General features: G+C 39.2%; 2 protein-coding genes across 3 annotated transcripts; one reads left to right on the forward strand and one right to left on the reverse strand.

Annotated features, from left to right (window-relative positions):
- On the reverse strand, nucleotides 1-2,994 carry dad1 (defender against cell death 1). The gene is made up of 3 exons (XM_029453864.1): nucleotides 2,648-2,994; nucleotides 1,049-1,203; nucleotides 1-234 (listed from the first exon to the last, which is right to left on the reverse strand). Exons 1-2 carry the CDS (start codon nucleotides 2,856-2,858, stop codon nucleotides 1,073-1,075), a joined length of 342 nt encoding a protein of 113 aa, XP_029309724.1. The 5' UTR covers nucleotides 2,859-2,994; the 3' UTR covers nucleotides 1-234; nucleotides 1,049-1,072.
- A 447-nt stretch (nucleotides 2,995-3,441) lies between these two features.
- On the forward strand, nucleotides 3,442-10,550 carry abhd4 (abhydrolase domain containing 4, N-acyl phospholipase B). Of its 2 annotated transcripts, XM_029453863.1 has the most exons (9): nucleotides 3,443-3,650; nucleotides 4,231-4,325; nucleotides 5,449-5,534; nucleotides 5,719-5,823; nucleotides 5,926-6,214; nucleotides 7,408-7,595; nucleotides 7,673-7,784; nucleotides 8,441-8,627; nucleotides 9,131-10,550. In XM_029453863.1, exons 3-9 carry the CDS (start codon nucleotides 5,495-5,497, stop codon nucleotides 9,218-9,220), a joined length of 1,011 nt encoding a protein of 336 aa, XP_029309723.1. In that variant the 5' UTR covers nucleotides 3,443-3,650; nucleotides 4,231-4,325; nucleotides 5,449-5,494; the 3' UTR covers nucleotides 9,221-10,550. The 2 variants fall into 2 exon arrangements, with proteins under 2 accessions (XP_029309722.1, XP_029309723.1); XM_029453862.1 differs by lacking the exon at nucleotides 4,231-4,325 and having other exon boundaries at nucleotides 3,442-3,650.
- The last annotated feature ends 60 nt before the right edge of the window (nucleotides 10,551-10,610 follow it).

The following is a 10,610-nucleotide window of genomic DNA, read 5'->3' on the forward strand; positions in this document are numbered from 1 at the left end:
TTCTCCATGTCACCATTTGAGATGTTTTTATTTCTTCTTCTCAGTGCAAAAGGGAATGCTTTACAAATTCAAATATTAAAAAAAGAAAAATGCAAGAAATCAATCATTATCTGTAAGAAAATGGTACTGCATCATGAGTGATAAGATGCAACTAATTAATTGTTGATGGTGGGATGAGACACAAAAGCTGATCATGTCTTGAAGGGGTGGTTTGATAACTTCTCTCGTCGAGATCTATGAAAAAGAAGAAGAAGAAGAAGAAGAGGTTGTTGGGTTAGTGACATTGAGGTTACTGGGAAGCAAAAGAGAAACAACAGAATGATCTTTCCAAGTCTAAACATTCAATAACACCGTTTTCTGGCAAAAGCAATATGTGATATCATGTGGATCTCCCCAGAGGAGAAAGACTGGAGTTGACATTATCACGTGTAATATCTCAAAGTTGTTCCACTGAGAATAAAGTGATGAATTGGCACGAATGGTTCATGTGATGCATTTCTAGTGTTACAAGCAAAAACCAATAGAGTAGTGCATGCATCTGTAAAAACCCACATAAACATCCTTGGAGTGAATAAAATCCCCCATTTATTGCCCATTGAGAGACTCTACGCTATAAACACTAATGCATATGTTACACACATAACCTTCCAGAGATGTGCTCATATTCAAAAGCGGTACAAAGTCTGGTCTCAAATTATTTTCTAAAAACAGAATATGCCAGGTCAGCACTGAATCATGTTCAGCCTGATTGGTGGGCTCCATCAAGTTTGAGCTGCAACTTGAAATGGGAAATAAATGAATCAAACAAGGAGGTCGTCTCAACCAACAGCTGCAGAAATGTCTTATGTTGAGCAGCATACAGCAAACAGCTGGAAGGAACACTAACTACAGAAAATAATACGATGTCGGATGTGCAAATAAATAAACAAACAAACAAACAAACGTGAATTCCTCGATTGTGGTTTTGAACGACACTGTGACAATGAGGTTATGAGCAGAAATTACATTTTGGAATCCAACTTTAAATACACGTGAAATAAAAATCCACCTTCTGAAAGGGAGGACGTTGGTTTCAACCAATGAAGTTCATCACGACCAGATGCAGGACGGTGTGAGCGAACAGGAAGTCAGCGAAGGCTCTCTCTGGTGAGATGGACAGGAAGTCTGCTTTGTTCTGTGGGTTGATCTGGATACGAAGACACACTAAGAAAAAAAGAAAAAAGACACGGAGCATTTAGTGTTAATACACCTTAGACCCATAAATAGCACTTATTACAATGTTTCTATTGCTAATTTAGCACATAAAACATCACGAATGGGGCGGCATATCAAGTGTTCAACTCGTAGCGACTTCAGCGCCACTAAATAAAGTCCTGCTGTTGTTCCTATGGTTACATTTTTACAGACAGGTAGCTCATTCTGACAAAACCTGGAAACAAGACAAAAATACCTTGTGACGCGTCCGATACATGCCCACAAGAGCTACGATGGAGTTCAATATTAAAACTTCCTCCGCAGTGGAACTAGATTATATAACTTACATTTTAAAAAATTACAAACAATCACAAAACATTTCAAGAAATATTAATTGAACTTTGACATACATTGATATTACCATGCAGTGGGGTTTAGTAGATTCATTGACAACAGACAGAAAAATAAATCACAGTCATTTCGATAATAAACAATGATTATAATATAATAATTGAATATCTTTGGATTTGTTATTTTCTGACATTCTATAGCCAAACGATTAATCAAATACATGAATCATGCAGTTCAATGCAATGAACTTCCTGAAAAATCATTCAACACAATGAATCTAGTTATATTATTATCTAGTTAATCTTGTTATGTCAATATTAGCTTTGAGTAACTGTGTTTCCTCCACTTTTGGAATACAATTTGTTTTGAAATGAAGCACTAAAAAAAAGGTACACACAGCTTATTATGCACACCTAGTTAAAACTGATGGCACTCTAATGCAACAGTCCTGCAAGAAATCCTAACTCCAGGACGGTTATAATGTGCAGTATTTATTGAAAGTGATTCGGAGGGGAGAGACATGTCCAGTCCAAACCCTCCTTCTTTACTTTTCTCCCCCATCTCTCTTTAGTAAATATAAAACCCAACTTCCAGCCACTTCCTGTATTACTCTAAGGATGAGGTATCCTTTAATGGCATTCCGACTTGGGGCTAGTTGGAGGATGATTGGAACAAGATTGACCCTGAAACTCATCTATCGTAGATGGGCTTTGTTAAATTGGAATATTTGTTGTGCTTTATGCAAATGGCTTGTGTATGTTTAGTTTACAATCCTACATCAAGGTACGATTTGGTGCAATGCTTTTGTAAGGTTATTTAACTAAATTAGTTTTGGCTTGGTGCGAGTGTCGTGGCACCTGAGTGTACTTTGTATTACTAGTAGAGTGGGTTAACATTTCCATACTCGGAAAGTACGATTATTTGCATTATTTTATTACATTTACAGCTCAAGCCATGAGACGTTAGCATAGTTAGCTCACGTTAACTTGTGCACACGTTCACAATTGGGCCAGAAGTCCAGTGACTGACTGAAACCCACATAGTTGAAGCATTGTATAATTATTAGCAAAACATACCAACATGTATGTGAATAATTACTTACCTCCGAGGATGAAAGCGCCCACACACGAGATGAAGCCCGAGAGAAAGCTGTTGAAGGGGAAGGTGCCGACGAGCAGACAGTAGAGGAACTGCAGCGCTCCTGTCAACAAGATGTACAGCAAATATGCATCCACCACTTTCAGCTTGTTGGGCGTCGTGGTGGTGTACTCCTCTAGAAACCGAGAAATAACCGAAATGACTGAGTTCGACATGATTTTGCTGTCTAATTTGTTCACACTGGGTCAATAAACGAGTTTAGCACCAGTCCTCTTCCTCAGTAGAATGAGTGACGTGTCCTCGTCAACCGGAAGCGGCCTTGGTGTTACACAAAATGTATTCCGAGTCGCTCGGAGAGAAGAGCAAAGGACCTCTGTTGTTGTATAAAGGATCCTTGTCACCGCCCACCGTACAACAGAGAGGTGTGAAACGCAGAAAGATGATCACTCTGCTAATATTTCGAGGTACGACTGTGTCTACTGCATTCCCGATTCTCACCAAATGTCCTGGGATCCAAAAGTCCCTAGTGCCTGATTTGTGAATCGCAGAGTCAAACGAAGGTTAATAAGCCTTTCACGTTTTGAATTTTACCAACTAAAATTAATCCACACAAACACACACGAAAACGTTTTGTATAGTGACAACAATACACCAAAATAATAATAATACTTACACTTGCCGTCCATTTGGCTGTTGGTGGCTAATACAAACTGTTACCGTTGTCAAATTCACGCAATTCAAAGATAGATGGTTATTGACCATCGGACTTCTATGGAAGATGAATGGCGAGGGACGCTTTCAGTTTACCGTTGACGCATCTTCGCAATAAATAATCTTTGTGCTCAGCTGATTTGGAAATAAACGAGTTACAAAACATTGAAAACTAGGTACAGAGGAGCGTTTTGTCAACCTCATAATTTCATGTAACTGAATGTAGTCACCGGAACATGTCAATCAATGGACCCTGCTACAACCACAGCTCCGATGCAGAATGATTGTGAAGCAGAGTAAGTAACTCAGATAGATAAACAGCCGGAGACTACCTTCTCTAGCACACATGCTAGGTAAACTTAAAAAAATACTATCGTGTTTATTGTGTCGCTTTTTCCCTTAAAGACATTTATTTGGGTCTGTGTAGTACAATGCCTAAACATACAGCTGTGTTATTTCACCAACATCGAATTGGATATACATTATAGCCTACATGTTTTATGCTTATTTGGTGTGATAGATCCATGTGACATTACACTTAAATAATTTCATAAATGTAGCCATTTAACTATAGTTTACTAATAACCAGTAAGCTTTTTGTGTCAGTATTAGGCAAAATAATTAGTATAATCAGTGCAAATTGATCACAAAGTTATTTAATACTTAATGAATTAGTATTGCAGGAAGTTTAGGGTTATCAATAACCAGGACCTCAAAGGAGTGGCTAGTGGTTGAATGGGATTGTTTTATACTGCCACTTAGATCAAACAGGTCTTTTAAAAATGTTTATTCACGATAAGCAGCTGTGAGTGACTCTCCACGGTGAGCCAGATGCACAGATGGACTCAGCAAATGTACATTGCATGTTAATTGCAGAACAAGTAGAAGGCCTGGTGGTGTACCTGGTCTAATGATGTTTGAGGTGGAAATGTGAGACTGGCCGATTTCTATCTCCATTCAAAGAGGAAGTGGTGGGTAAACCCACCTTTGCTCACTTTTCCCACATTGTTAGTTTCTATCCTGAAAAGAAAAAGGTTGGCAATAACCTATTTTGTAAATGTAGCCTGTGCTATGCATGGAACAGTCATATGCCTGACATTTTCATTATTATTACTCTAAACCCTTTTGCCTTACTAGGGACATTTTTGGCTTTTTAATTTTTCGATAATTTTGGAAGTTCAACCTCTGCTCCGAGAAGTCTATAATATACTGTGTAGCCAAATGACAGACACTCGTGTCCCCATTGAAACCCAATAAAACTACATTTTTGATGCCACGGCCATTACAACATAAACTCATGTGTTCTATGGTATCAGGCTTTCGATAGAGCCCGGTCCTACAGATGGAGACATTTTCTCATGTTTGTCCTATGCGTCACATAACATGCTATTTTCCTAGTTTCCACAAGGGTCATTGTTGCTTTATTATGGAGCACTGCAATGTTTTATGTTATGTATCAAAAAATGTTGTTGCTAATTATTGACATAATCTCAGACTGTGAAAAAATATATACTCCGAAAATAATTAAATTGTCGTGGGTTTTCTTCTCACAACAACAATGCTATTATGTAAACCTGGCATTTAAAAGGTTAACTTTCTAAAAATGAATGAATATTTGGTAGTTATGATCAGGACTAATGCTTACATCAATATAAGTCAGCGAAAGTGTAAAATAATATAAATATATAGTGTTTTTACAGCCGTTTTAGGAAGGGGACATTTCTTTTCAAACATTTTTGTAAACAAAAGTTTTTAAATTCTAAAAATTAATGAATATTTTTTATGGCAGTCATTTTTGTCCCATAATGACATCAGACCAACTTTTTTAAAGTAATGCACAAGGGTTAAGGGGTCAGAGGTAATCATGATAAATATTAACCACTGCTGTGGGTCTTAGTTCTGACTCTGATTGACAGCACAATGGCTGTAAAACCTGACACTCCCGGGCGTGTTTGTTCCGTGCAAACATAGATAACACTTGACTTTAACCTTGCACTAGACGCGTTACTATTGTACATTCAGCCTGCGTGGAATAATCCCTGTTCTATCTACTATCTCTTTATTCTTTGTCTTTTCTCTCGTTTCTCTTGTTAGGTCAAGTTCAGTCTGGAGCTGGTGGCCTTCGTGGCGTCCAACCTCCATGTCCCTTTTAAAGACTACAGAGTCCAAGATTCTTGCATGTAAGTGTTTGAAGTACGCCGGCCGATCATTTAACCACTAGGAGCTAATATAAATGTAGCTAATCACTTGTAATAACATATAAAAGCTGTTAACTCTTTATAACATATCTATGCGCTTCAACCATTAGCTTTAAAACTAACACAGAACTATACTCATCATTATTTCTCTGTGTGCTCAAAACAGGTATTCAGAATGACCTATGGTCTCGGTTTGTAACCCTACCAAACCGCGATCGAATATGGACTTTGACTCTTACCAACAATGCGGTGCGCAAATCTGCAGAAAAGGGTACCTTCCTCCTCTTAGATTTTGTTTGCTTATCATGAAGCAACAGGTATAATTACCACAGTGCTGTATGCATGACATAACTCCTCTGTCCTTTTCATCTAGCGCCAAAGACGCCCCTGGTGATGGTCCACGGCTTTGGAGGAGGGGTGGGCCTGTGGATCAGGAACATAGATGCGCTGAGTCGGTCACGGCCTGTTTACGCCTTCGACCTCCTGGGCTTCGGCAGGAGCTCCAGGCCTCCCTTCCCCTCAGATGCTGCCCAGGCAGAGGAGCAGTTTGTCAACTCTATTGAGCAGTGGAGACAGTCTGTGGGCCTGGAGAACATGATTTTGCTGGGACACAGTCTGGGGGGGTACCTGGCTACCTCCTACGCCATCCAGTATCCTTCTAGGTAATAACACTAATGTGGTGCCATGTTAAACATGAGAAGATGAGGGGCAGCTGCAGAACACAATACTTGTAGCTGGCAGGGATTTAATGATGAGTAAGTCATGTTCTATGGAAACTTCAGCAGGCAGAGATTTTATTTGAACAGTCAACATTGAATATGTCATGTTGAATATTAACCTGGCTCGTATATCAAATTAAGAAAACTGAAATACATTTTCTTTTTTTTAAATTAACCTAATGTTAATAAATCAATTTTATAGTAAATTTGAGTTTTTTGCAATGAATATGGAAAATTAATGAGATCAGTCAGATACGATCGTCTTCAGAACTAATTTCCAGCAGCCTGCATGCAAATCCACAGTCATGCCTGCTGTTAATGTTTAAGCCAATTGCAGAACTTTTATTAATTACATTTTAGTTTGAGTTGGTTACTTGTAACATAATAAAAACGTCATGCTCTTTAAAGGAGTAGTTTCCCATTTTTGGATATAAGCTTATTCTCCGTCTTGGTTAGATGCCACTCTCATGTTTGTATGGTGAACATGGAGCTTTCACCAGCAGTCAGTGAGCTTACCGTTGCACAAAGACTGGAGACGAGAGAAAACAGCGAGCCTGCATCTGGCGTGCATGACTATTTCTAGGCCAGGTTCTAGTTGCCTGGCAACCTAACGGTGACGACAAGACTCCAAGAAGTGACTGCCTCTGGCCCAGAAATAGTCCGCAATAATACCCTCCATTAAAACAAAACTTGTCACTTTTACTCTTCAGCTTTTGTACAGATCAAAACAAACGAGATGTAAAGTGTCAATAATTAAGCTTGAGAGGGGCTCTCTAGCTTTTCCCTCTGTTTCCATTATTTATGCTAAGCTAAGCTAACCTGGCTGTAGCTTTATTTTACCATACAGGTATGAGTGGTATGATTCTTCTCATCTGATTCTCAGCAAGAAAGCTAATTTATTATTAGTATTATCAGGTTTCCCTTTTTCAAATCTTATCTCCATATTGTCTAATTAACAGAAACAATTCCAAATGAGATATTTCCCCCGCAGCCTCTGTGTGTAAACGTCCTGACTTTGGCGCCTTCTAGTGGTGGTATCCATAAAGACGGCAATGCGCACCACCTTCATGATATGCTAAGCTGATGACAAATGAATGCCAGTTGATACTACAATGTATTCTGCTCTCCTCTTGCAGAGTGTCACATCTTATCCTGGTGGACCCCTGGGGTTTCCCTGAGCGACCCCAGCCACAGACCCAAGAGGGTCAAGGTCAGGGGTCAGAGGTGGTGAAGAGGCCACCTCTTCCACGCTGGGTAAAAGTCATTGCAGCAGTGGTTTCCCTCTTCAACCCACTGGCTGTCATCAGAGCAGCAGGCCCATGGGGTAAGATATGTTGTTTGTTAAATATTGTGCTGTGCCACGTTACAATCCGCCCATTTTACAACGTGTAATTGATTCAGGTCCGGGCTTGGTGAACAGATTCCGTCCTGATTTCAAAATGAAATTCGAAGAACTGTTTGATGATGACACAATGACGCAGTACATCTACCACTGTAACGCGCAAACCCCGAGGTGAGGCAGCACACGCATCACTTACTCACATTTCTTTACTTTAAAGCACCGACCTCCACCGAGGCAAATGGTGCGTCCTCTGAGTTGGACTTCTGACTTTGGTGTGTTCATGAGCTTTAAGTCAGAATGGTGAAACAACATGGACGCTACAAAGAAGATGTGTTGTATTTTATTGCTCAGAGCGTTTAATCATTAGCTGTTTCTGAGTTGTTGTTCCATCTTGAGGGGACACACTTTTCTGATTATTTGGACATCATGTAAATGCAGCACAAATGCCCTGTCTCGCAATGTTATCGAAAGTGAAACATAATTTGTTCCCCCCCGTGCTTTGGATCCAACATGTTATGTGTTCTTCCTTGCCCCATGCTACACCCTTTCACCACGTTTCATGACATTTGGAAGTGTAGTTTTTCTGTAATCCTGCCGACATGTGAGAGCGTGTGCGTGTGCGTGTGCGTGTGCGTGTGTGCGTGTGTGTGTGTACTGGCTTGTGCTGTAAAGTGCTTTTGAGTGGTCGCTAAGACTAGAAAATGCAGTACATTAACAAACAGACAGAAAAACTGCACTGAAAACATAATAACAGAGTGAATGCCTACCAACAAAGATGAGCAATCTCCTACCACCTTTTCCATTTCCTTTCCTCATCCTCTTTATAGTGGTGAGGTGGGTTTCCGGGCCATGACAGAGTCTCTGGGCTGGGCCAAGAGGCCCATGCTGGAGCGTGTTCACCAGCTGCCCCCCTCCATGCCCCTCACCATGCTGTATGGAGCACGCTCCTGGGTGGACAGCTCATCTGGGGAGAGAGTGGTCCAGATTAGGGACCAGGCCAACACAAAACTGCTGGTGAGTCATGAGGGAGATATTATCCAATTAGGAATCTATAATGTGCAGTTCAACTTTAAATTAGTGTCATTTTAATTCAATTCATATATTTTTTTCCATTCCTTTTTTAATCATTATGTTTTCGGGTCGTCCGTATGTGCGTCCGTACCATTGCCCTGAACGCAGAACCTCAGGAACGCCTGGAGGGAATTTCTTAAAATTTGGAACAAAATTCCACTTAGACTCAAGAATGAACTGATTAGATTTTGGTGGTCAAAGGTCACTCACGAAACACATTTTTGGCCATAACTCAATAATTCATATGCTAATTATTACAATTTCACACAAAGGTCTAATAGGATTAAATGATGAAGTGATGACATTTTGGACAGACATGGAATTAAACTGCAACTTGACTGATTTGTGGAGACATACAACCGCGAGGCGGTAATTCTAGTTTTTTTTCTTCGTGTAGTAGTGTATGATCGCTGAATCTTTATTCTCTTATCTATTCCACTGTGCAGCTGATAGATGACGCTTCTCATCACGTGTATGCTGATCAACCAGTGGAGTTCAACAAAGTGGTGGAAAATATATGTAACTCTGTTAACTGACGGTGTGTGTGTTTAAGTAAAAGGACTGAAAGTGTGTAGACCTTTCATGGTGGTTTCACCACTGTTTAGTTTTTTTTACATGTGGAGCCTGATGGATGGATTTTGTGTTGGGGCATATCAACACACCCTGTAGCTCAACATGAGTTTTGATTTGTACTTTTGTTCTGAATCCTGCTCTCATAGTAACAGGTTATTGATTTTTTTTTTTGTAGTAAAGTTCTCTTACTATTTATAAGCCGACATGACAGTTTTTTTACGATCGCTGACAAGCATTTGCCTATACATAAGTTACTTTTTCTAAACGCAGTAACACACCTACGTCACACAACTAGTCTAATAGTTCATTTTTAAAACCACATTTTGTTCATGAAATACAAACTACATTTTAAAATGTGTTAAGTGATAGAATTGCAGCAGTAAAAGCTTTATTAGCAAATTAAATTGCTACCATTGATCAACAAAAAATCCAACATACATGGCTTTTGGTTGCAAATGTGTCAAAATAAAATGCACAAATACAGTAAAGAAAATCCATCTAATACCTTTAGCGCTAAATGCTCTCATCCACATCGCATCTTAGGTCATCTCTCACTTTTCACCTTCGATGAAAAGGCTTTGCATGCCTTACCCACCCCTGTCTAATTCACACTATGTACAGTAAACGAGATATTTCTCAATGTTTCAATCATCTTTTTATTCAAAAATGCTTATCAGCTGTTTCAATATAGTTTTTCAGCCGCTATAGTTGCAGAGGGATTATACTATGTTATAAGTTTTAACCATGCAGTGTGTAAGCATTTTACATAAGATGAGAAAGATGCGTAATTTTGGTTTTAGTTCAACTTGGATGTAAAGAAACCTTAAGCATTTTTAGAAATGTGTCAATTGACTGCATACTGTGTGAAAACAACATGAATGTGTTGATGGGATGGTCCACAGATGGATGTTGTGCTTACTGTGTTTAGAGTTTCGAAAATGTGCTTACAAATGGGACAAAACAAACGTTAGCCATTATAAAAGAATTGTAGTTGTTAGAAAATGATTTATTTGTATACAGATTAATAATTGAACTACCTAATTCAGTGCTAAATTATGTTGCCCGTTGTTGTACTTCTAAACATTAAGTTAAACACACACATCATTCTGGATGCACTGAGTTTATTTGTTACGGAGCAGCCACATGGCTACTTTGTGCCTGACGTGAACCACTAAGTACTGTATGCGACTTGTCTTCCTTAATCTTTGCTTTTCTCTTATTTATTTTCCATCAAATCAAACAGTTTGTATTTTATACCTTGAGAACAATAAAAGCTTATTTGACAAACTGCTACTTTTGAAATCCGCATGTGATGCACTTTGTGGCCCAACCAGTAGAGGGCAGTAACAAGTG

This window comes from Cottoperca gobio, chromosome 17 (genome assembly GCF_900634415.1).
Source record: "Cottoperca gobio chromosome 17, fCotGob3.1, whole genome shotgun sequence".
Taxonomy (NCBI): domain Eukaryota; kingdom Metazoa; phylum Chordata; class Actinopteri; order Perciformes; family Bovichtidae; genus Cottoperca; species Cottoperca gobio.